Source organism: Strongylocentrotus purpuratus, unplaced genomic scaffold (genome assembly GCF_000002235.5).
Source record: "Strongylocentrotus purpuratus isolate Spur 01 unplaced genomic scaffold, Spur_5.0 spur5_contig_843, whole genome shotgun sequence".
Taxonomy (NCBI): Eukaryota; Metazoa; Echinodermata; class Echinoidea; order Camarodonta; family Strongylocentrotidae; genus Strongylocentrotus; species Strongylocentrotus purpuratus.
In genome coordinates this window covers 924,542-952,446 of record NW_022145550.1, presented here as the reverse complement: position 1 = coordinate 952,446, position 27,905 = coordinate 924,542, and the positions used below count along the sequence as shown (strand labels likewise).

General features: G+C 39.4%; 1 protein-coding gene across 1 annotated transcript; it reads right to left on the bottom strand.

Moving 5' to 3' along the window:
• Positions 1 to 763: 763 nt before the first annotated feature.
• On the bottom strand, positions 764 to 27,819 carry LOC115925969 (alpha-N-acetyl-neuraminyl-2,3-beta-galactosyl-1,3-N-acetyl-galactosaminide alpha-2,6-sialyltransferase-like). Its single transcript, XM_030990073.1, is given in 8 exon segments — positions 764 to 934; positions 937 to 1,091; positions 1,682 to 1,789; positions 4,867 to 5,036; positions 5,377 to 5,631; positions 9,067 to 9,660; positions 18,613 to 18,892; positions 27,489 to 27,819. Coding segments are annotated over 7 exon segments (1,362 nt in total). The 5' UTR covers positions 18,646 to 18,892; positions 27,489 to 27,819; the 3' UTR covers positions 764 to 887.
• Positions 27,820 to 27,905: the final 86 nt, after the last annotated feature.

Here is a 27,905-nt window from a genome sequence, read left to right as displayed (position 1 = left end):
TTCTGAGGGCCGCAGTATAATGAAATATGACACATTGAAATAAAGATAAGTCATTAAAAATAATACTCGTTTCAAATAAATTACTTATGCAGCTACAAGCACCAACTTATCTATTGCCACGAAACTATTCATTCACAGCATTTTCGGTATGAACTAAAATTCATAATATATACTGTCTGTACATAATTGTAAAAGTGACACAGTGTAATCATTATATCTTTATATAAACATTAAGGCTAAAAAGACGTAGACGGTATAGATTTATTAGTAGTGGCATTGCAAAAATGGGGAGAGATGCGAAATCCTCCCCTTCATCATAACTTCTTGTCAAATTCTAAATTGTGAGAGACTTGTCTACAATTACACGATTGACTACCCCCCCCCCCCCCACACTTATTTTCGACTTTGGGCATTTCGCTCTGACCCCCCCCCCCCCCCCCCCCTTTCCGTAAATAGTTAATCGGTTAGCGACTTACAATCAAGTGACCTAAATCTCACTCATAAATAGTTGAAATATCGATTAATTTTACACATGGTCGAAAATGGACATAACTGTATTATTTTACCTCCGCACTTTGCGGAAAACGTGGATATCCAAATAGAATTCGGGGAAAATTAAAATCGTTAAAAAAATCACTTTACTCAAAAAAACAATCAATAAACATCGGTTATAAAGCACAAGCTGGTTTTTGCAAAATCAGGAGTGTTTACGTCATGTTTTCGGTACCGCTTTCTTCTGGACCACAGGCACCTTCCTGCGTATAATAACCTTCTTAACTACACGCTTCACCACCCTTCGTATAATCCTAGTCCCGTTCGATATCTTTGGTAATGTGCCACTTCGCTTTGCCGCGTAAAACTTTTTCAGGAAAGGCGTCTCAATGGAATTAGTATGGGCAACGTCCGTGAGGTTCCAGGCTGGTAGGTGGAATTCCATGTTGAACTTGGTGGCCCAACGTGCAAAGACAGCTTTCTCGGTGATGAACTTGTGACCCGATGTGAGTCGCTCCTCACTGATCGTGTAATAATCACACTCTTTTAGGCCATCAGACTCGTAGTAGTGGTACAAGACGGAGGAATTCGGATTCTTCCTGTAACGGGGCAAGAGATAAGACAATATCAGATCAGATACAAATTACGGTGAAATGTATACAACTGTCAACTTCTCAATGATAACAGAGATGGATAGAAAGAGAGGGGATAGAGAGCAGTTGATTAATAGGTTCAAACTCAATTGATGCTGTTTTTAAAATGGCATATCTAAATGGCGACCAAACAAGAACTTTGCATTAAAACGCTTTATCAATGGTATGTCTTTTCAGGGAATAGTTTTACGACGCATTTTCTTGAAAACGAAAGTGTAAAGAATAGCACCCAGTCTCACCGTCACAACGACCACACCAGTAAAATCGAAAACCGAAACCAATCAAATCTAGGCCACTCCGAATAATGCAATAGTTTGTTCGCTATCTATTCGGTCTGGGAATCGCTTCATGACAACTGTCATGTTCACCGATATGGCATTGAAATGCGCGTTCTTTTACAATACACAAGTTTCAATGAGACATCGGTGAAATTTATTACTTATGACTGTTTCATGAAACGACACTCTTGTGTCAATCTGGTCGGTGTGATCGTGGTAAAGGCTTATCAACAAACATAATCAATCATGGCTGCTTACAAGCAGTAGTTTTCTGGAACCAAGCCAAAGATATCCACTTTGTCGCATACATCTACAGCATAGAGCATACTCATCCATCCCGTTGAAAGCCACGTGCGAGCTTCTTGCCTGCAACGAAAGACACAAAATCAAAATATCTTAATAAAATGCTGCATGAAATAATAATGATAAGAATAGCTTCATTATTTTATATAGCTCACGTATCCATCCCAGGGTATACTAAAGTTGTCAAAACAGTACTGTTCTCACCTAGGTTTTAGCCCAGCTGCCCTAGGGCGTTAAACCTATTTAAGAGGTACAATCTTAACAGCTACAAATTATTTTACTATACCTGGGTGGGGAGTAGCAACTGTCAATTAATATACAGTCCGATGACATAATTATCCACTAGACCAGTGGCGTACGCAGGAATTTTTCAAGGGGGGGGGGGGGGGGGGGGGGGGGGGGCTTTAAAATCGGGCCAAAAATTTCGCAACGACTCAGCTTTATTATTTTGCTCCCGAAAATTTGAAAATCGCGCCGGCCGAAAAGTCACTCAGGGGGGGGGGGGGGGGTAAGAGGACACTTTTTTTTTTTTTTTGGTCTCGAAAAAAAAAAAAAAAATCAAAAGGGGGAGGGGGTTTCACACAAAAAATACAAAAAAACATACACGTAAAAAAACTCAAGGGGGGGGGTTAACCCCCCCCCCCCCCCCTGCGTACGCGCCTGCACTAGACCACTATACATCTCTGGTAGCCCAAATAGATTGACTGCAACAAAATATACTCGCTAAAGATTAATGTGAAACGACCTTGAAGTCTTTCTCTAAACTGAAAAATAATGATAATAGTTCAGTTCTTGTATAGCGCATAATACTTCATGAAATAACATCTCTATGCGCTTCCAAAGAGCTTTGGACTAGTGTCTGTTAGGGCGTTAAATTTGTGTTAAAGTATAAGAGATAACGCCCTTTTGGTGCTAAAAGATATGATGCGGAAAGATAAAAGCTAGTTCTTGTTAGTAATGGACTTTTTCGCAATATTTATAAATACAATGTTTAGTTCGTTAATAAAGTATAAACGCTTCAAAAGCAATGTCTGACATCTCCTTTTCTGCAATAGCGCCATCATACTCGTGCCTGATGTATACATACAAAATCACTTTCTATGAAGGTATACCATTTTAATGGTTGTTCGCAATCGCTCAGAAATTACAAGACATGATGTCTGATGTTTGTAATACACGTAGTTATGGTAATGTATAATATCTGATTTCTTATTTCTAATCCGCGTCTAACTGCTGCAACCGGAACTGCCAAACGATGAGTTTTGATAATCATCGATCATTTGAATGAGATTCTATTTCTAGCAAGATTGAGGAAGCCTGTACATGCACGCAGTTTGAAAATGTACAAGACTAAAATAATACAAACCAATTTTTAGTACTATAAATACAGAACAATCATGTTAAGATTGTAACAAACTTTGGTTTGTTAATCCAGCGTTTTTTCCCCGTTATTGCCTACAGACTTGCTGCAACCAACATAGCAACATGTCTATACCAACTGCTCTCAAAGGCTTGAAACTCTTTGTGCTTTTGTGTTCTTAATCTGTTGACCATATTATTTGTCGTTTCCCATATGCTGCAGGAAACACAAAGTTTCTGAACTCTGCCTTTGAATCCTCTGAAAGAGATTAAAGGGATTGGTATCGATATGAATATCGACCAAGTCAAACAAGGGCTATGACAGGAAATCATACGAGACACCACCGCAATGTCGAAAAATAAATTCGCTATTGTCACGCTGTCGGAAATCGGCAATTTAGATCTCGCATGTACGGAATAGGGGCGATCTTTCGCTTCATGTTTCAAAGCTATAGCAGTCTACCATAGTTGTAGTGTTACGCTACGGTGACAAAGGTTCGTACGAACGATAATTTCGTACGAATTTCCCTGTTTTTCCATTGTCTTCCCGAATGTCCCTTGTCTGAAAATCGTTCGTACGGCGATCGCAGCAGTTCGTAATGGCATTTGTGACCGCGGCTTTATGCATAGACATGAACCGTAAATTTTGATAGGTGTCTCACCCCCGTAACAGAGGAGCAATTCCACCTGGCTTCAACTTGCCAATAACGGATGACATGCGGGGGAGGGGGCGTTCATGATGTACATCTGTATCGACTGTAAAGGCCACATTCGGTTCCTTCTATTTTGTTTGAAACAAACATATTTCCTCACACAAAGACGTCCAGTTTTAATGTTCGTTTGTGTTGTTCTCCTTCAGATTTCACTTTCTAATGGATGAATCGCGAACGTAATTAATTAATGGTCTTGAATGAAAAGTAACCCCAGGTTTAAGTGAGTAAATTACTCATTAACAACCCATCAATCATTATCTTATCCAATAATGTTTTACGCAAAGCAGAAAGGTATAAACTTGCATAAATAATGACTTTTGTTGCAAATTTGTGCAAGCGTGCTGTGCTTTCGAGTACTCTTAATACGAAATTATCCTGCTGAATAATCCCGAATAGGGATATGTCTTTGATAGCCGAATTTCATCATGCCTAAGTCACTTTTCGCGATATTCGTTGGCCCTAATCGTTGTGGTTCTTGAGATAAAAGACAACGAATTGACAGGGCATATCTCTTTTAAAACGACGTGTTCAAAGGCACAACATCTCATAACATTTTGTAGGGACAGAAAGTGACATGTGGACAGTATGATATAAGATCGAGTCACGTTGTGGAAGGTTCGTATAAATAAAAGCATTAAAACTAAGCCAAAGTTGTGTCCTCCAAGTCTAGGGACATCCCAGTAGACTGACAACAAACAGAATCGACAATTTCAGTCGACAATGTCAGTCTTTCGTATAACCCGAGATAAGTTGTCACAAGGGCCAAGGACGGACATGTCGGTTACGTGGACTGGCGGTCCCATGGTGCAGGTCTCGTGATCCCTCGGGTAGCTTTGCTGAAGGTTCAAAGGTTAAGTTGTCACAAAGCCCGCGTGACCAAGATGTCAGTCTCATAGTCTGGTGGTCTGGTTGGACCGGCGGTTGCGTGAACTCTCAGATACATTTTCTGAAGGATCACAAGATCGATAGTGGCGGTCTCCTGGGCTGTCGGTTCCCTGGTCTGAAGCCTAAAGTCTAGCTCTCGGAATGCGTGAGTAGTTTGTTGGATCTGGTCCTGGACTAACTTACCTGGTAAGACCTGTCTCTGTTTGGAACAGACTCTCAGCAATCTTCATCTTATCTGGAGTAAGAAGGTAGAACTCAACGTGTGGATAGAGACTGGATAGGTTGCGAGCGCTCTTGTAATACATATCTGTAGCTTGGTTCACCTTGACGTTGTACAACCATGGTACGATGATCTGAAGAGAAGAGAACAAGCATTTATTAGATTGAAGAAAAATAATGATCTCACCCATATGATAAACGCTTTTTTTTCTCTCCCTCTCCTCCTTTCAATCCATTATATTTTCTCTATTCATCCATCAAACCTCCTCCTTATCTTCATCCTCGTCCTTAATCCCCTTCTTCTTCTTTTTGTTTTCTTCTTCTTTTTCTTCTTCTTCTTTTTGTTTTCTTCTTCTTTTTCTTCTTCTTCTTTTTCCCCTTCTAATTGGAATAATGATTTACGGTTTCGGTATAACAAGTTTTCAAGTTTTACTGATTAGAATGTAAAAATTAAGCCCTATACAACCATGATACCTTTTCTGCTCTCGTAGTTGAATTGATGAGAATCTCATCCTGAAGCTCGTTACTTGCATTCAGCACCTTCAGGTTTACATGACCCATGATTCGGATGGTCGTTCGTCTTCCGACATCGACTTCGTATCCCCTAACAGGCGCCGAGTTCATCCGAAGTACGCACGGGTAGCTGTCGATCTCGGCTCCGGCAGACGTGTTGACGAGATGACCAGAGCTGGAGACGAGGGCGCACTGTGAACAACGCATGCGCAGTTTCTGAAGGAGATGAGAATAAGAGTTATATTTAATGACAGCTTCGTAGAAAAAATATTATTATTACTTTTAAACAACCATATTCCATATTACAAAAATCAATATTAGGGATCTTAGATGACAAACAATAAGTATATAATTATTTACAACAACTTCAATTTCGTTGCCTACGTGTAATTTTAAATGAGAATTGCAGAAAAGTGAAACGCCCTAAGCGAGAAATTAAATATAAATTATTCTTTCCTCAATAAACTGAGACTCGTAAAAAGTAGAGCATGTGTAATAACGCCCATGAACATAAACCTTCATAAATGTTCGACATGGACGAGACATGGGCGAGAAAGGGCCTCCATCTTGGGAAAAAAGAAAAAAAATGAATAACCTTAGAAATTCTGAAAGATGGAAGTATTTGTAGCTTGGAAATGCATATCCACGAGCAGTAGACAGCTTACGGAGTAACTGACAATAGATATTGGATTACAGTGAAACCAGACGCGCACGTGGATGCATATGTCCCCCAGGATATGAATAGCAATTGCCTCCCATATTGATGTGGCTCGCTTCAATCGCTTCAGCCAGAACGAGATGGTATGTATTAGTACAGGAGACAGCTCTAGAGGAGCAGGTGGGAGCGCGAGGGGGCGGAGGAGGGAGGGGGAGGGGGACTGGAGGAGTTGGCATGGTCACCATGCCTTTTCAAACGAAGTGTAGACAGGATTTCAAAGGCCTCTACTCATACAGTACTCTCCGCATAGTCGGGTTAGGCTGGATGAAACTTTTTGTAAAATCAATTAACAGGATGGGCGAGTTTCTATGTAATTAATAAGATGTGTTTGTTCGAATCTTACCCCATTAATAGGAGCACCCCTTTATAATATAAAGGGTTGCTCCTACGTTACTCAATTATGCGGAGACTACGGAATACGGTCGTAATCGTGAGACATCATGATCATAGATTCTACAGGCATTTCGAGTCAAGATTAATTTTAGAAAAAATGTCCAGCATGAGGGTCGTTAAATAGGGTAATTTCGTGCCAAATTACGTAATATGTATCGTCTAAATATACTGACTGATCTTTAGTGAAATCTAGCCAACATATCTATTCTTAGTAGAGATAAATTGTATAATGTTGCATGCCCAACCACAAAACTCAGCTTTACCGAACAATGCTCCACATCCAAACTTAGCAATTAAATTAAACTGAGATAACTAGGGGGTGTCGTGCTTAGATTCTTCTGATCCAAATACACTCTTTACGAACAATGGACTAAGTCTGGAAATACTGCAAATGCTATAAACACACATTTTAAGAAGCATTTATCATTTAATGTAGGGAGGATTTTAGGCTTTTGAAGGCAACAGACAAATTTTTACAAATAGTTCGGTGGATGGGTGTTGCCTTCCTTTATAATTATGGACACATCGAGGAGAGCAAGACGTAAACGATTTACACAATACGTTAAACCACCATGTTAACTCTTGAAAGTAGAATGCTTTTGAGTGTGTTTGGGAATCCTTACAAGCAGATTTCCACATCATGCCTTACAGAGGGTGGCTCACTTTCTTATCCGTACTTAAGATACAGAACCACCCACTCAAGTCCGGGACTCCAGTATCCAAATATGAGCCGTGTTTTTATGGTTACCTCATCCCACTTCGATGTCAAACCAAAGCGTGCCATTGGTTTGCCACAATGTGAGGAACCCTAGACAAAGTATGTATGTATTCAGCGTACCCAGAGCCCCCCCCCCCCCCTACAAACGCGCCACCCACCATGCTTTTTTCGTGCACTTTTCCATTTTTAATACGTCTGTAGAGCTTTTGAGCATTTGTCGGTAGTGAACACAAATTTGTCGCGTGTGCACAGCAGATGATTACTTTTGTTCATTTTTCGACCGCTTTACCTTTGAACATTTCTTTTTTTAAATGGAGCCCTTCCTCATAAACATGAGTAAATGACGGAGAGCAAGAATTACTATGATTCATGAGTCATCCCTTATGTCTGATCCCAATCTAAACACGGTAACCTTGACAGTTATTATTCATGAATCAGAGGTAGCTAAGATTGGGCATTCAGGTAAAATGGCAGAATATGAAGAACGTAATTCTACACTCAATAGGGACTTTTAGATTCGCACGAAGACAATGTGGATTGCTACGGTTGACGTCCTTTTAATGCACTGCCTTGAATGGACGTCACACGTATCAGTCCTCGAAAATCTAAAAGTCCCTAATTTGTACTGCCGAAAGACAGGGAATGTCACACTGGAAAATGAAGCGTCTACGGTGTACGATCACAGTGGCGTACGCAGGACTTTTTTTCAAGGGGGGGGGGGGGGTTAACATTTTTGAAATCGGGCCATAAATTTCGCAACGACTCAGCCAGCCGCTGAATAAGCGGGGGGGGGGGGGGTGTGTAAGAGGACATATATATGCGCCTGCACGATCATAATAGTGAGAATAAGTCCCGGTTGATGAAAACCCGGTTATTGAGAATTTAAGATAATAAATGTATGATTTTCTCTCATAATATTCAATGGAAATCGTTTATGTTCGGTTCAGCTCATTATCAATATGTATATCATCCATTTCCTGCCAGTCCATCCCCGTGATATTCTTTCAAACCATGAAGGTATTCTTATCAAACATGGCTCAACCTCACAGATTATGTTTCATATATTTTGAAGAGCATGTAACTGGCACCTGGGGGGGGGGGGCTATGTTTATGTCTATGGGCGTGGTATCACATCTTTTCATTATATTCGACTACATTGATACTTTACCACAATTCCTAAAACCTCGAACAGAGGCTAGATCTGCCAATTTCTGTCAGGAGGGACCTAACTACAGAGCCTATTGTAGTATCATAGTGTAACGCACATCGACTGACAAGGGTATGTGCTAGCAAGCTCCCGAGCATGGAGTTACTAATAACTCCATGACCTGAGGCATACCTTTCATTGCACTTTACCTGGAACTACAACCTTGCACCATATATCATCCTGATCAAGATTATCATCATTATTAGTGGCAGATCCCATGGAAGTAGGTCAAAATGGACACGTCCTTACCCCAGTAAAAGTTTGATTTGCAAGGTTTAATACATATTTTTTTGTTGTTAAGGAAAGCCTGTTCCCCCCCCCCCCCCCCCCCCCCCCCCCCCCACCACCAAGTCTTCCCAGGTAAAACATACTGGATCAACGGTTGATTATCGTTGATACCTTATTTCATTTTTTTGTAAAACATAGGACTCCCGACATATTGATATACCTGAGGCCCGTTTCACAGAGCTTTTATCAAAGACAAATGACAAAAATCAGTGACAAATCTGCTGCTAACCAATCAGAAGCAAGGATTTCAGTAGCTTATAACACTGTCATTTGTCACTGATGACAAGTTTTGTGAAACGCCCCACTGGTTTAACAGACTGCACTCACATCTTTGGTTTGTACGTTATAATACCCTTGTACTTCAGGGGGTGGGGTAGGCTTCACAGTAGCATTCACAAAATGTATTGAAGTCACATCTATTGTTGACGTCACAGGTGCCCTTGGATCGTCTCCACTGGGTCTCTTTCCATTTAAATCACGAAATTCATTAACAACTTCAATCTCCTCTTCCTCCGCTACTTCTTCCTCGACAACTTCAAACGTTCTCTGTTCCTCATCATTTAGCATGTCACCAATCAAATTCCCTGATTGTCCCGCTATTCCACCTGAATTTCTTAGGATCAGCTGCTGGATTTGTTTGTTATCGTCTATTGCCACGTTTTTCTCCGGCCCTATCTCTCCCGTTGCACCCACGTGTGGAGGGGCCACTATGTCGTCTGCTACATCGTGCTGTGTCAACGTAGCGTAGTCTGCTACGTCGTTTCGGCTGAACGGGAAGAGTGAGTTGTAGAAACGGGATCGCCTGGATGTGGTACCCGAGTCATCTTGGGAGTGATGCGTGCCTCGGAGTGAGTAGAGTAAGGACACCGAGAGGGCAATCATCGTATACCAGAAGGCTAGCAGCACGAAACGGCTTCGTGTCTAGGAGAGAGAGAAAGAGAAAGAGAGATGGAGAGAGAGAGAGAGAGATGGAGACAGGTAGGAACAATGATAGAAAAAATAGGCAGATATATCAAGAGAGAGAAGTCAGGGAGAGGAAGGGGAGAGAGGGTGAGAAGGGAAAAAGACAGAAGAAGGAGGATGAGGAAGAGGGTAAGGGGGTATGATTTCAAAGAAAAATAGAGAAGCAGAGAACGAGATATAGGCAAGAAGACAGAGCGGGTGAGTAAACAGAAGTGGGAGGAAAACGAATAAATGAATTAAAACAAGGTATTTTCAGGTGTCTTATATATACAACGATGGAAACATAGGTACACGGACATTGACGAATACATGGGGCAAGAGGTATTCATCCCTCCCCCTCCCCCTCCGTCATGTTCTAGAGAAGGAACAATTATGATTATGCTTGCGAAGGAGGGAACCATGTCCATGATTAAGAAGGCTGTAATCAATCTCAGTTTGAATGATTTATGTAACATTTTTTTTCGTCATCGCCAGACGTCTCTTAGGTCAAACTCAGAACCCACCCTGATTTCTCACCGCATAATTATGTATACACGATGTACTCATGCACTTGATGTTTCTCCAAGCAATAATAATTTAGAACAAACATGCCGAGCCGACTGCACGAAGAAAGCAAAGAAATTCAATATTGGTATGGCAAACAGGATCTATCGCGTGCTTGGCAACGCATGAGCAGAGTTACCATGGCAACTATTTTTCTCTTATCGCGAGGACGTGTTGGTAATTTCGATTCTCCCCACAGTATCACTTAGGCTTGTCTTAAGCATATTTTTTGATATGGTTAAGAATTGAAGGTAAAGATTATGAATCATTGGACAAGCTACATGTATCGACAAGCTTTCAAGACATCCTCAATACTCTGTTCATCGATGCTTCAGAGTGATGATCATGAAGGATGAATATTATAATCAAGCAGGTGTACGATTGCTACTACCGACAATAAGTCAGTTACTTTGAGCGTAATTATACGTTTCTAAGCGCTTAATATTATTATTACGTTTCTAAGCGCATAATTAGTGTAACTATTATTTATCCCGGTCAATAGATTCAATTGTTAATTCGCACTGTGGGCAAACCCTCCGCTCCCTGGGAAGTAATATATTATAACCAATTTTGTAAAACCATTGTTACATGTTCATTTATCTTGTGAATAACATTAATCATTATCTCAGACAGCATTACAAATGAATATTGAAAAAACCTGTTCGACAGAGGGAAAATACTCGTACCCTAGTCTCTTTTACATGTTAAAACGGTTGGAGAATGCGTATAGTTGTGTTGGTATTCTTCGTTGGTTATGTTTAAGTTAACAATTTATAAATGTACATAATCACTATCAGATTATCATGATCGCAAAGACATGTATAGTGCCAATTATTGCTTAATGCAACAGCTTTAAAGCATTGTACCGAACCTGAAGAGTTTCAATACATTTGTTAATAGCTGTAAGATGTTATTGATAATCTCAAGTACTCAATAAGGAAATTCCTGCCAACAAAGTTATGGGGATGGAAATATCTAGCAGGCGATCCCCTCTTTTGGACAGAAATTTTGTCTCACATAGGCGTACAAAGCGGGAGACTGGCTGATGGATCTCCCTTCGCCCCCCCCCCCCCCCCTCTTCCCCCCAGGCGCGGATCCAGGATTTCTTAGGGGAGGGGGCCCAACTTTTTTTTTTTTTTTGCTCCCGAAAATTTGAAAATCGCGCCGGCCGAAAAGTCGCTCTGGGGTAAGCGGTCATTTTTTTTTTTTTTTGGAGTCCCAAAAAAATCGCAACGACTCAGCCAGCCGAAAAGTCGCTCAGTGGGTAGCCTCTTGTCGATGCCCTCGCGCTGTTGGAGTCTCTAAATTCTGACGAGCGAAGCGAGTCAGAGAAACCGAAGCGCTTAAGAGGCTACTCAGTGGGGAGGAGGGGGGGGGGGGGGGGGGTAGTGAGCACAATTTTTTGGTCCTCGAAAATTTAAAAATTTGCACCCCCCCCTCCCCCCTTGAGCGCCAGGGGGGGGGGCCCAACCCCCCAAAAAAGGTTTTAAAAAAATTTCTCAAGGGGGGGGGGCCGGGCCCCCCGGCCCCCCCCCCCCCCTGGATCCGCCACTGCCTCCCCTAACCACCCGAGAATTTTGAAGTTACAAATATTCGGCCAGCTGCCGCCTCGTTCGACCGGCTGCCACGAAATATACGGGCAGCGAGTTGGCAATTCTATTTTAGAACTTCTTTTAATTTTGTGATAGCTGCTGTAAATCGCTCCGTCGCAAAAGTTCAAAACAGGAAGTTGATTCGGGGGTAATGAACGTAAGCCCCCCCCCCCCCTTTCTCCTGGTTGACGAAACGGGGTCATACACCTTTGAGCACAAAGGTCACCGTCCAGCTTGATTGATAAAGACGTTGTCAGAGGAGGAAATCTAGAATTAAAACAATTGGGTACAAAAATACCAGACAAACTCACTCATTTTTCTATAATATTATTACATAAACAGATCTGAAATCGTGTTCAACTCAAAATTATTAAGAGGTTATCCAAAGAGAAAATGTGTGTATAGCTTCGCAGTAGTAGCATGGACGCATTGCTAGGAGAGAGAGAGGGAGGGAGAGAGAGAGAGAGAGAGAGAGAGAGAGAGAGGGGGGGGGGGGAGGGAGAGGGGGGGGGCTAGGGGAGGGGGTTACAATATAGGGGCAGTTATTTGGGGGGCAGTTGGTTACTATATGGGAGGCAATGCTACCAATGCTGCTATACAAGGTCCATTATCATGAGAAGTACGCCTACATGAGAAATACGTGATAAACACCAAAGTAAAGGAGAAAAATGAAGGATGGATAGGCGATGAGTTCACTGTCTTTTTGGGACCCCTCCCTACCTGCCTCCCCTCCTTCCAACCCTTTCCCGATATCAATCAATTCCTAAGTGATATTGACAGCGATGTATCATACCTATATTCTCCTGAAATTCGGGCGCTTTAGTTTATCAGAGTCATCTACGTGCTCTCATATTAGCAGCTTATATTTTGATCCTATTATACCGTCCCACTAGGAGAGGTTTGGTGGACCCCAGAGTGCGTCTCACAGGGCAGAGAAGTTCGATCACATCCAGCCGTACTTTATCACATCCCATCATCCGTCTCATCTCATTTTCTTCTCTTCACCTACTACCACTTCCTCCTCATGCCATTTATCTTCTTTTATCTATTCTTTCAGCTACATAGATGACTGCATGCTACCCCATTGACTTTTAACAAATTTGATAGATTTATGGTAATTATGTGTGGATGGTAGGACTAATGATATGATTGCTTCAAAGAAGGGTATTTTCAAATGCAATTTTGTTTTCAGTCTGTATGTAAGGAACATGATGGTATCGGGGTAGTGTGGTTTCGTTCATTACGAGCTCAAAATAAGGAACACCACCCTGTCTGTTGTCCATAATTCGTCCTTGTCAGTTGATAAGAAGAACCTCAGGACACACCTCTTCAATGATGGAATGATTACTTCATTTTTATTTCGTTTTATCAGTTTTTTGTTGTTGTCTGTTTAGCATTTATTTATTATGTAGATCGTATCGAGCAATTATTTCATGGATTAAAAAGACTGACCGACCTGTGTCTATATACATGTATGACGTCATTATCCATCACAACACGATTCAATAACTAGAAGTCGATAGATAACATGATTAACTTGATGATGCAATAATACCTCAATAATCGAATCAATGATCGAGATTGTGCGCACAGTGTTTGCGGGCAAGTAGTGAATCCAATGACCGGGGTAATAGTATATCTGTTAAAGCGCTTAATTAAGCGCTATACAAAAGCAGATTATTAATTTCAAACATGTACAAGTAATAATTAACTCAAAACCGATGTAATGATTGTCTTCCAAAAGTGCATTCATGAAGGAGTGTTTGTAAGTGACGGACAGCTGCCACCAAGCGAACAAAAAAGGCCTATTTTATTAAAATAGTCTATAACGGAAATAAATACAAGAACGAAATAATAAAAGTTACAAATCTAAAGACCGTCACGAGAGTGAGAGAGAGAGAGTGAGAGAGAGAGAGAGAGAGAGAGAGAGAGAGAGAGAGAGAGAGAGAGAGAGAGAGTGTGTGGATGTGGGGGGGGGGGGTTACGTGCTGGGCGGTATAGAAACAGGGAAACAGATTATTTATACCATGGACCCTACATGTACCTTCCATGATTATACGAGACCAAGATGGGTAGAGAGAGTGGGAGAAAAGGAAATAGGAGAGAGAAAGGGAAAGGGCGGGGAAGAGGAAGAGAGGAAGAGAGAGAGAGAGAGAGAGAGAGAGAGAGGGGGGGGGGGGGAGAAAGAGAGCGAGAGATGGGGTGGGTACAGATAATGCCAGTACAATTACTAGGGTTAACGTAACAAATTAACGCTGAATTTGAGGAGCAGCTGTTACGAAATTAACATTTGTCTAGAATAATTGTCATATGGAAAAGGTTATCACGCTTCCGAAGTAGCATGAATTATATTAATTCATGTATTAACATTAATAATTCCTGGAATGCTGCAAGCGCCTTGGTGCTAATGTTGCCTTGCAGGAAAAATATTTGAGCTCTGCGACCGATTTTAAGGCTTTACATTTAACTATTATTTTTGAAGTGTTTTCGTAGATAAATAATGCGTCCCCGCACAAGATTGGTACAGTACAAGGATGAAATTATATACATGAACAAATCATGGAGTTTGTTCACTGTTAGTCAAGTTTGTAGACATTCAGACTAAGTTGGATATTGACTTATACTAAACAGGATTATGTTGAATTTAAGTTATTTTAAACGTACAACCTTTAATTTTATCGCCACTTGATTAAAGTTGTATACACAAAAATAATATTGAAGCCCGTTCATGTAGGTTTTAATGCTTGATGAGATAATGTGCGTACGATGCATGCGCGTGCAAGCGGGCGTGGGAGTTGTGTATAGTATTTATAGTATGTTTCACATTCGTTGACAGTAATTCCATGAAAAATTCGTGATTTATTTGAAAATTGGAAGGTTATATTCAACAAAACGTGATCCCATCAACAATGCATCATAACCTTTCGACGACTCTTCTCATAATACAAAAAAAAAAAATGTTGCCTGTAAATGACCGTTAGGGTTTTCGGGCAATACAGCCCAGCTTTTTTCAGTCTCATGACAAGTTCTATACTTTTGTATTGTTTTATTTGTCCGTGCAAAACACCAAGATAACACAGAACAATAGATGTAGCCTGAAATGGCGAAATCACCCTATGAGTTTGTTTTTAGTCAATAAAGAGCAATTGTCTCTCAATACAAAAATCTCTGAGCCCAGCCAATGAGTCGTAAATTAAAAACAATTAACACTGACATAGATAATCAAATCAATGTGCCGCAATAAGTAATTAATACAGACAATTAAAGAGGATAGTAGATAATCGAAACATGAATACTTTAAAGATGTTTGCAATAACACGAGCTTTGCGTGATCAAAGAATGAAGTGAATAAGCTTAATTAAAATCTCCCTCAGAATCACTTGAGGTAACAGCTGTTTGAGCGCGTGAGGGAGGGGTGGGGGGGGGGGGGGGAGTCTCCTCGGGCGCGAGGCTTGGCATATAAAAGTCTGAATTGATTAGTACTCAATGATAGCACAAGATAAAACTTTCTGTTTGAATAAATCTGATGGGAAATTTATATTATTACATTTTCAACAACCATACTTTTACAGGAGAGGAAAAGCTAAACAATTGCATGTGTTTTTTGAAAGAAGGGAAGGATAAGGCAAACAAAATTCGTGAATAGGAATGAAATAATCATCAAATAGAATTGATCCTGCTTTTCTGGATGAGAACCGTCTTACGTTTCAATCTCTACTGTATAAGCCCCCATAATCGAAACGCACCTGTCTGCTACAAGGTAATGGATACCCCAACACATCGACTAAAATGGTCTTGTAATGATCATCTTTAAAAAATAATAATACCAAACAATCTTTATCATACTGACACCTCACACTGACTTTTCAGTAGGATGTAGAACAAGCGTGTGTGGTTGAGGGGGGGGGGGGGGGGGAGGTAAATGTGTAGAAATTAGAAATGGATGGGTCTCAAACTGCATAGGAGTTAGTCGGGCACAAACCATGAAAACTGTGCCCCATGTATAGGCTAGGGTATTACCTGCGTTCAATGTAAGATAGAATGGTGCATGGGTGCATAATTAGGAAACATGAGAGATATTTTGTGAAAGAATATTGACGGGAAAAGGGAGAAAATAGAAAGCGTAGACCAATGAACAACGAGCAAGACGAGTGGAAAAAACAATTAAGCTGTGATATAGGGAAAGAAGAAGAAGACTACGGGAATAGGCAGGGGCGAAAAAAGAGGGATAGGTTCAGAGAAACGTGGAAGAGAGAGGGAAAGGGGTGGGGAGGTAGGGAAAATGAGGGAGGGGTAGAGAGATGTAAAATAGAGATGGAGAAGAAGAAAGAAAGAGAGAGAGAGAGAGAGAGGGAGAGAGAGAGAGAGAGAGAGAGAGAGAGAGAGAGAGAGAGAGAGAGAGAGACGGGGGCTCTAAACCAATCTAGAGTCCAAATTCGAGGACGAGTTTAAAGTCCAATATTCGTTCATTTACTCTGAGTAAAACTAACCGAGACAAATATGCACAGGCACGGGGTCCTTTCAACATTCATCAAAATCAATTTAAAGCAGAAAATCAACCACCTAGCAGGCTCAAATTTATATGAATTCTGATTAAAATGAAAAAAGGCCCTTAAATCAACACGCAATGCAATTCTTTATCGAATTAAATTTCGTTATGCATTTATTTGACTGTTTGAGTCTCCCTCCTTTTGAGAAAAAGATGAAGAAAATCGATGTTGATTCATGTCGGTATTATCAAATTCGATACGAATTACCACTCAGAAACACGGTTAATACGATATTCTAGGAGTCTTCCATCACTGTCTAGGTTTACTAATGAAATATAATTTTTCACCGTTCATCCGCCCCCAACACAAAGAATTTAATAACGATCCTTCCATGAAGAAAGGTCACGAGTTAATGAATCTATTAAAATGTTGAGTTACATGCACATCCATCAAGTGCAATGCACTGCTATTAGTTTTAATGGATGACACCTTCCTTTTAAACATACAAGGAAAGCTAATTAACAGGTCAGATAATAAACGAACGATGTTTCTAAAAGAAAATTAAAATTGGAACAATGTGCAACCTCTATCTCTCTCTCTCTCTCTCTCTCTCTCTCTCTCTCTCTCTTTCTGTCTGTCTCTCTCTCTCTCTCTTGTAATTCTTTCCTTTCCCTTCATTGCCGAATTTCCTTTGAAGTATAACAGAGTATGTATCATAGTATATTACATCGTTCCAAGGAAAATATATAGGTTTGTGACGTGTGTTAAGTCTTTGTCCAATATCGATGAGAGTAAGACACCTTACCAGATAGGCACCTTGACATTAAACCAGCCACAAATACTTCATTTCCTTTACACCTACAATAACGTCATTTCCTCGTGAATGTAGACCCGAGTGAGTCGATTTCTCTAAATTAAGGATTCCATTAGGCGAGCAATAGGAGATTGGGTCCTGACGAGTTATACAGACCTCTGAAAATTGGTGTGGCGAAAGGGGGGGGGGGTGAGTAGAGACGTAGTCATTACGTGAGGAAGGGCGGGGAAGGGACCTAGCTAGACCAACATTTCCTTAGGTAACTCAAAAATTTAGAACAATTATTTCAAAATTTCGTTGATAGTATTTGTGGTATCATTTTGTATCCGGGGGGGGGGGGTATACAAAAGTTGGCTCCCAAATTAAGGGGAGCCTTTTCCCTGTCATGATTAATGTTTGATGACCCTGGAATAAGACTCGCATCCCTGCCATATCACTCGCTCTGGAAATAGTAAGGATGAAAGTCCCATTCCGTATTCATACCAAAAGTAGTGTTGAACAGAAAGAGATGTGTTTCATTAAGTATAAGGGTGAGAGGCGATAACTACAGAGTGAGTCAAAAAAAAGTTTACACCTAGAAAATTGCAAATTATTAAAAAAATCATCGATGAACATTAAACTGTTATATGTCTTATGAAAAAGTGTTTTATCCCAAATCATTTGGTACCATTTTTGTGTGGTATGTGTTCACGCTTGGATGAACAGGAAACATTTTTGCGAGAGTGCAAAATTCGAATTGCGCCAAAGTTGCCTATGTGATATTTGAATAAAACAATTGGGTTTTGGGTATTAATTCGGTATTTGCAGATCCACATAACACTCCTAACAAAATTAATCATGCTACACATATCAAATATCGAATATCAAATATCAACGAACATTTGTTCACGTGTGTGTGGGTGTGTGCGACTTTGCTCTTTGCAAAAAACATATGCAATGCATTTCATTTGATGCATTCAATCCATTCTCTCACTCCGCTAATCCCAACATAATACATACTGAAGTCATCACTTTGGCGCAAGTCGATTTTTGCACTCTCGCAAACAATGCCGCCTGTTCATCCAAGCGTGAACAAATACCACACAAAAATGGTATCAAATGATATGGGATAAAACACTCTTTCATAATATGTATAATAATTTACTGTTCATGGATGACTTTAAAATTAATTAGCAATTTTCTAGGTGTAAACTTTTTTTTGACTCGCACGGTATGTGTTATTGGGACGATTGGTGTATTACAAACACACATCCGGCACACTGAGGTCAATGTATGAGGACAACTTCTAATCTTCTTTCCCTACATAGCACCTCTTCAGGCCTAAGCGTCATACACCACCTGCAAAGTTCTGGTGTGTTTGCACCGAATGCATTATATTTTGGTGAAACACCCTAGGACGTTTTAAACATGTACGTCCTGTGAAATCAATAAATAATTTCCATCCATCGGATGTCTGAGTGCTACTAAGTACCTTGCAGGACGTGAGCTTCCGCCATAGTCTCATCTTCACGTGTAAACGGGTCCGTCGGCTTCAACACGGCACCGGCTTCACGGGTTCCTCTCCCAGTGCCAGCTCTAAGTGCCTTTTCGGTAGTCTGTCTAGTTTGGGGTCGGTGTTACTTGGATACTGGCATACTTGTTGGTCAAGAAGTTCGTGACGTCATCATGGAGGGCATTGTGTTAGGTGAACGCAGAGAGTTATTTACACCATTGTTGATCGTCCACAGCAGATCCAATGAAGTAGTTAAAACCTATAAAATATCAGAATCAAAAGAATTTGAAATTACAATTGTAATTTGACAAATTATTTGACAAATTATTGCAATAAACCATGGATGTTTAAACGGTTTTTATAACAAAAAAACAAAAACAAAACTTCTTTAACGTAATAGACCAGTCTTTTACTCTAGGCCTATTCAAGGATATGGCGTAAAGGCAAAGGGAATTCGTTTTAGAATATGGGACTGTACTGATATCATTTTAACAAAATCGATTCCATTCACAGAGATGCTGTTCAAAGGACGGCAACAGAGAGTGACGTAACAATCGAATGTCAAAGATGTAAAGGAAACAGGAGAAAGAGGGAGAGAGAGAGAGAGAGAGAGAGGGATAGGATTCACGGGAATGAATATGAAACCCTCGCCTTCACTCGCTGCTCATTCTTTCCCAGTTCATCAACCTGTTACGACCAATACACCCCCCCCCCCCCCCTGCCTCTGCCACCGAACACTACATGTAGATATTAACAGTTGTACTCGAGTCATATTGCTCCCTGGAGTCTCTACATGTACATCCAAAAAGAAATAACAATGGGGGGAAACAAAATACTAATATTGCGGTTTATTCATCCCAACACAGCATTGGTATCTATATCTGGGGTACATCTTTTCATCGTATTCGATAAGCTCACGAGATCTAGGACAGCGTAACAAAAACTTCAGATTTAGTTGACGGCCCCAGCAACATGCAGCCAAAAAACCCTGCTGGCAACAAATATGAAGGAACTGTAAGATCATAGAGATGTGGGATATTGTTTTCTTTTTATTAAGGTCGCGAACAAAAAATAACAAGCTGTGTTACGATCGCCGCACATTCTTAGCCTATGTATTGCAAATGTTGATGTGGAAGCTACATGTACATGTACCTGTGTCCTCGTATAGTACATGCATCCATTTAAAATACGGTTAGATAAAAATGAGGATTATCGGTGAGGAAGAACCACCATTAGATGTGCATATACTAGGGCGGTATAAGCAGTGTTTTTGCAATAAAAATCTCATTACTGTAATGGAAGATAGATTGAGGAGTTTGGAAGCGCTTAGATACAAGGCCGACATCCTGAGCCACTAATAGCCAATCTGTACCCATCCCAATATCCCTTCTGTACTTTGTTTAACCGATCAAGAGGAAGGATGCCTTCGCAAGCAATGACATTAAAAATGCATCTTCTTCTTCGGTCGTTTGCATTCAGGTCGTTTACTGTCTTGCCGAGATTCACAGTGGGATAGGACTTCATCTATCACGTGCAGGATAAGTGAAATATACATGTAGTCTAACCAATAGAACAAAGGAAGTTAAGGAACCGATGAAACGATGAGCGCTGGAGTTTGAGATATAATTCTCGATGGAAAAATGTTCTGATGTTTGAAAAAGATAGTATAAACAAGAAATTATACACCAAGAAATATTGATATATTGATATACTGATATTCAAATGCCACATTAACTAGAACGGGGATAAAATTAGTCTGAGAACCAACTGAGAACGTATTTTGATGCTAAATATTTTGGATAACTTTATCACTGTTCAGTATTATCATGCCGAACCAAGCTGGCTTTGATCCGAAAGAAACTTTGATTTTCATCATAAATATTTTCAATGTATTACGTCTTAATTACGAAGTAGAAAAACACAGCAAACATCACGTTTTAGAGGGCCTGTTAACAATGGACGCATACACCAATACATAAAACGTAAAGAAATACGAGTAAAACAGAATGATGCCTCTTTTAACACGTATAATAGTACCGGTTTTTTTTTGCTATATTCAGTTTGAATCAATCGCTTGTCCTTCTGTTTCTTGCTGGAATAAGGGTAACGAGTATAATCGGAATCACACATGTATAATATTCGCGACGTATAAACAGGAAATCCTTGATATAAACTAAGAGGTCCTTATTCTACTCAAAATGAAACCCAAGGCTGAATTAAAGTGAACCGGTAATATTGTTGAAGGTTGGTGAAAAAACTGCGTAATTTTTGTAGGAAATGTTACTTATTATATTCCTTTTACGGTACTTCTAACCCTGTAACATGCAAAATAAAACAAATATGAACAAATTCTCAAACCACAAAGATATTTATGGTGTTTTTTTTAAGGCGTCACTGTGCAGAACCCTCTAACAGTAAATTATCCAAACCAATTTTTAATTTTCCCACCGTTTTCCATGAAAAGAAGACATAGCACAACTACACAAGCTTTAAGAAACCTTAAAACTCAACACTTAAAAGTTTTGAGTGGTATTTAAAGCCAATTCATTGCTTTGTGACGATTTACATTCTCCTAAAATTTAATAAAATTATAATTAAATAGTTGGGAGAAATCAGGAATTGATCAGATCAGTTTTCCCCAATTTTTATCATTAATAATGATCTGTTTTCAGACAAACTTTCAAAATATCATCTTTAATTATACATCTAGCATTGAAGTGACTTACCTAAGCACCATTATATCTCATCTGAACAATAGGTTACCAAATCCCTTTAAGGCTTTTGTGCAAAAACGGGTTAATTAAATGAAAAGTCGAAGTCTTTGTTTCATTTTTCTCAAACATGATTTTAGAACCAGCGTTGGGTTTAAAGATGAAGTTGAGTTATGGTCATGCGATTGCATTGTGAAAGAAACGGTGTGGAATCGACCAGAAAGGGTTGATCATCTAGCATATAAGAATTTGTGTGTATTGCAAGGTTCTGGAATCATCAAAATGATAAGAAATTTGGCCAAGTCTTGGTAAAGTTACATACACTGTGCACAGAAAGATGTATATGGGACTACACGAACTCGTGGCGTCAAAATCCTACCCCGAGTTTTACGATGTTACATGACATATTTAGAATATGAAGGCATTTGAAGAGCCATGCTTTTCAGGGAACATGTCTTATCTGATGTTCTTCCACACTTGCATAATAAGAATGATAGTGCTCACAAATTATTGTTCACCTTTTCCCAGAACTCAACCTTCTCTTTAACAAATGAATTGTTAGGCTGAAGGTTTACCCTAATGGGCTAATAGCTCCTTGCTTCCATCGACTCAGAATAAGTAGAATACTGTTCACAACAGAGTAGCAGTCATGTACAAGCCTGGTCAAAGAAAGACGTATAAGGAAAATTACTCAATGGTAATATGCTTCGTCATGTATGATTGAACTATACCAGGAGCGGAGGTTTCCACAATTAAACTCCAAGGAACTCCTTCGTCTCATGGTAACCATAGAAACGCGACAAGGAACCTTTTAATGAGGAAATATCAATTGAGAAAAAGAGCGAATTTTTGTAGCAAATAACGGTGCACTGTACCATAAACCGTGCAAATGAAAGAAATAGGAGAAAATTGCACATCGCTAAATTGTCAAGAAATTGAATTATATTCATGAAATGGGTCTATCATCTAGCAATACATGATACTCATTATACAGGTACATCATGTTATTTCAACATCACAGCCATGATATGGTCACCTTCCATCTCCACTCTCTCTCTCTCTCTCTCTCTCTCTCTCTGTCTCTCCCTCTCTCTCTCGCTCACATACTCTCTCTCTCTCTCTCTCTCTCTAAACGTGACAATGATTAAATCAGGAAGACAATTTCATCTTTCTATATGAAAGAAAAAATAATTGGTCATCATATAAACATAATTTTGTTGGCTCACATGCAAGATATACAGTCAAGTGTGTATGAAGTAAGTATATTCTCATAAATCAAATCCGGCTCACTTGATCAAAACAAGAATGTAACTTGGATGTCATCCAAAAAGAGATACAATGTATGTGAAGGGGTGTTACTCCTTACATTGAGACCAGAAATACCTTAAGCAGTCTTCAGGGTACACAGGTGATGACACAAATCATCATAATTGACCGAATAGTTACCTTAATTTCTCTCGAGATCGGTCTCCACGATGAGGCATATGTTTACGATAAATCTTCACATTGCTTGTACTATACTGACAATAAAACAGTTCTTACAGAGACATAAACAAAATTCACGTTAGCAAGAATATTCCAGAACAGTTGATAAAAATACCTCAATCCCTCAGTATAAGGATTAATGCTCATTATATAATTAAACGCAATGTCATGACAAGGACAATCAATTCGATATAAAAACGTGTGATACTCCCACCAATTGCATTGTTTGTTGATGGTTCGGACTATTCTCCGCAGTGGGTCTGTGAAGAAAGATTATATAATTCAGGCAAATAACGAAACACGACCTTATCGATATAAAAAGGCGTTATCTTGTATGCACATGTTTTTTTAATTGTCTAAAAACAAGATGTTCTCTCTTATCATTTATCATTGCGCTTATCTGTGTGATATAGAGTTATTAAAATGAACCAACTGCTGGTTTGTATGCTAGACTTCCTAGTACTTAAAAAAATGTTGCGTTCTGGTAATGCAATACAAATTGTGAAAGAAACTGTCTGGAAGCAATTAGGAAAGATTGATTTTGTAGTACGGATGAATTCCTCCTCCCTCCCTCCCCTCCCCTCCCCCTCCCCCTCCTCCTGCTCCTCCTCCTGCTCCTGCTCCTCCTCCTCCTCCACCTCCACCTTCCCTCCCCTCCCTCCTCCTCCCCTCCTCCTCCTCCTCCTCCACGCCCCCTACAACAATGACACCGATGCCCCTCAATGGCTGGACCCACGACACACCACAGACCAAGAGACAATGGCACCATAATTAATGCCACTTCTGTAGCCTAATTACTTATTGTAAAATAAAGAGTTCTTAACCTTGACAGTGTGACCAGGGGCCACGCCCCATATCGATATGATGAACATTTGAATGTGGACTATAAATGAGATTGTATTTCAGGCGACGAGATAACTTCTCAATATAGGCTATTTTCGTAATGGAATCCAATAGGCCATTTTCGTAATGTAACCAAATTTAATGCATAAGTGTTTGTGAAGTGCCTCAATACAAATTATTTCATTCACCTGATAGGAATAATAGTATTTCAATAGTAAGAATGCAACTGCATATATTAAGTGTTGCTAGGTAGGTCAAGCCATAATGTTTGTCCAACCTGGCAACAACTAATGTATGCAGTTCGGATTCTGTCTATTGAAATACTATTATTCTTATCAGGTGAATAACATAATTTGTATTGAGGCACTTTACAAAGACTTATGCATTAAATTTGGTTACATTACGAAAATGGCCTATTAAGGGTTTGTTAAGTGCCTCATTATATATCATTTCATTCACCTGTTACGAATAAATTAATGTAATAAAATGCTACATGGTAGGTAGGAACAAAACATTATGGCTTGTCCTACCTAACAGCAAGTAATGTGAGCAATTCGAACTATCGAAATATAATTATTCTTAATAGGTGAAAGTAATGATTTGTAATGAGGCACTTAACAAAGATTTATGCATTACATTGTTTTACATTACAATGGCCTATTTCATTTACAAAATAAGGAAAGTGACGGGATGCAAAGACTGGACGGTGTAGCCTATACGATGCTAAGGTCACCAACAAGTAGGCTGGTACTTTTGCCCTCTGTTTTTATAATCCTATACGAACTTCCGGTTGAACCAACCTTGTCCTTAGTTGACCTCCTATCTCATTTCGCCATGTTGACATATCTCCGACTTTAATACGCTTTAACGATAATCATTTTACTTTTAACACGATCGGAACCATCAACCTATAAAGGCAATTCCAATAGCCTTGTCCATAACCTTTGGAAATGTGCGGACATTACGATGACATATTACGTTATTCGTTCATGATTTAAACAGAATACATACAAATGGAAACAATATTTTTAATAGGGTATTGACTTTGCCCTTTATTTGATTTCCCGACTTTTACGTCTATAGTTGCGATCGTGTTCCCCCCCCCCTTTTTGGGGGAGGGGGAGGGTTCCAGACCAAGGAATTTTCCGAATTTTTGATGCATTCCTTCACACATTTCAAAACTTTTCGCCACAAAATATATGGACAGGGCAAGGAATTTGGGATTATGAAACTAACACATTACCAAAATGTTATGTTAGCGTGGGATTATTATAAAGTGACATTTGATTAACTTCACCTGCGACATATAGGTCCTGTTTCATAGATTGTAAAAGTTGTTATCAATACCAAGTGCAAAAATTATGTGACATTCCTCTCTCAACCAAATAACTTCACTAGCAGTTATTACAAGCTTTATGCAACATGGCCTTGGACTCATTTAAGGTAAAGTATTGGACAAGATATCTCTGACTGTCTTGTCCACATAATGTAGATGTAGAGCCTATACATTGGAAACACATTGAGTAACAAGGACATAGACCTCGCCGCTCTTTCACCGTAAACTGTTTAAACAAAAGTGATAACACTGTCTTAGCAAATGGCCAAACAAAACAAAAAGGAAAACATTATAGGTATACGCTCGTAATCGACCTCCTCCAATAAAGTCTACCTTCGATCGATAAAGGCCATGTCTGGACATTGCTGTAGTGTCATACAAAGCACATTGTCCTCAACTTCGGCTCAAGACTCAAGTCCCAAGCCTCACAGGCGAAACGCCCTCGTCTAATGCCCATCTGTTATAGGAAGTGGACAATGTCTACGATCCCACACCGTAATCTTCCCCTTCCGTTCGAGTTTTTGAGTCATATACATGTACATGTAGTTCGAAACCGATCAATAAGTTACAATACGCTGAAAGCGCCTATAAGGGTTTGGTATTAACTAAGCAACCTGGAAACATATAAAACTTAAAATAGCAAGGTTTCGTTACTTCGTTCATGCATATCATAGCTTTGATAAAACGATTAGTGATAAATCATTAACCTACAAGCCATAAACACACCTTACGTACACCTTACGTTCCCCTTTCTTCCAACACAAGCAGATACTCTCCTAGCATGCACTTACTATGCTCCTAGTATGCCTATAGTATTCTAACACAGGAATTGTAGTTTGTATTTTTCTTATTCAGTGTTTTCATACTACCTCAAAGGAATATATCGATTTGTAGTATTGAAGGAGAACACTGCTCATGACATGGCAATATACTCTGCGAAGAATGTGACCATTATCTCTGGATAACACCTACTGAAAACATGATAACAAATTACATTTTGTATACAGAATGTAACGTTGTATTCGGGTAAATCCCTTAGAGGCTCCATCGTGATAATAAGCAGGTAAAGATAACTGTATATACATCAGAGGAAGATAACGAAGATAGGGCATGTAATTGTGGAAATAATAAACAAACCTTTAATGTTTGCATATAGTCCACATCACGACCCGTTTAGTATATTTGATTTGATTTGATTTGATTTGACTTATTCATTTCTGTTGCATTCTTACAAATATATAACAAACAGAACATTGCAAATTTACACATTTCAAAAGAATATAATGTCGACTAAAGTAAGGCTGGCTTTAACTAATCGAAAACATCAAACCGGAGGGTTACCTTTGTTGCTGGGTACTTAAATAATTATCTTTGCTAAAGTCGATTTGCAGAAATGCATTCTCTCGTATTCTGAATAGCCCTTCTCCGAGAAACTGAAAGAGAGATACGAACGTCATTCGTTTCACGTCTTTCAATAGATTCCTTTTCTAAAGACTACTCAATTGCCGTGGCAACTTCAGGTTTTCTGAGTGGTTTGGTTTCAATCATTTCTATGGATCTATACAACAAATGTTAATTTTGTTCAAACAACATCATCTCTGGTTCTAAGTAAGCCAGTTTATACAAACGTTAAAGGCCATTTACAGAAATGTAAAGAGTAAAGAAATATGGCATGGTTGTGCATCACTTTTTCACATGAGATATTCCAGAAGTTGTTTCCTTAAAATAAACAGTCGAAATAACAGACTGGGCCATGTTCTATCTTGTTTGTATGAAACTAAAACTTTGAATACAACGACAAGATAAAAACAAACCTACGACAAATTACTAAAGTGTCCTTTACACTTCATAAATGTGTTTTATGACTAAAATATGCACATTGATCACATTACTTTTCTTTGTAAATAGATCATATTAGAAGTATCAATGACCTTTGATATTACACAATGGATCTGTCATAATGAAAAACTGTATCTTTACACACAAAAAGAATTATAAACAACAAGTATTCAATGAGTTCCATTTACAACATTAATCATCTTATGTAAGAGTGATTTTAATATACTTCCCGGGTAGGTAGGCCAATATGTAAAACAGTGTAGAGGGATAATGTAAATGGCATGTATAAATATATATATATATATATATGTTTAAATGTATGCAATTTCTTAACAATTCCTTACGGCTATTTTGCCTCAACTTCATTACGGTCAATAAATGTAATACTCCTTAATACTTGTTTATCTGCCTATCTATAGAGAGCTCTCATCCTTACCTACGTACAGTTCGTCTCAAGTCAGAGCAAAGAGTTATCTCTTTGGTCGGAGGTAAGATGCTAAATAAGGAATGGGCGAGGGAGTTTTACTCTTTGCGCTGTCATCATTGACATTGAAACCTTGCTAGAAAATTAGAAATTGAATACAAATACAAGATATTGGCATTCCTATATATCAAATATAGATCATGATGTGATGCCTTACCCGTATAATGGATATCCTCTAGAAGATCTTGCTTGCCAGGCTCGCCGGGCCGGGGGCTATCTGCCTCAAACTCCTGAGTGTGCTCATAAAATAGCTCGTGAACATACAATGTGCGACGAAACTTGTAAATAAAGGTACTCTATTCCAAATAAAACCAGAGAGCAGGAGCCTATTTGACTGAAGCCTTATTCCAACAAACTAGAGATGTATTACATCGTCATTACACACATAAATATTCATAACTATAGATCCAGAGAAACGGCGTGTGGAGCAGATGATTTGCCTTTCAATGTAACGTCGATAAGCAACGGAAGAGTGAACAGAGATGCTTTGTGTAGTTCAATGCGGGAAAAGCGTGCGCGCTCCGCACAGTGCGTTTATCTCTGAAGATAAGACGTAGAAGACATTCTTGCCGGT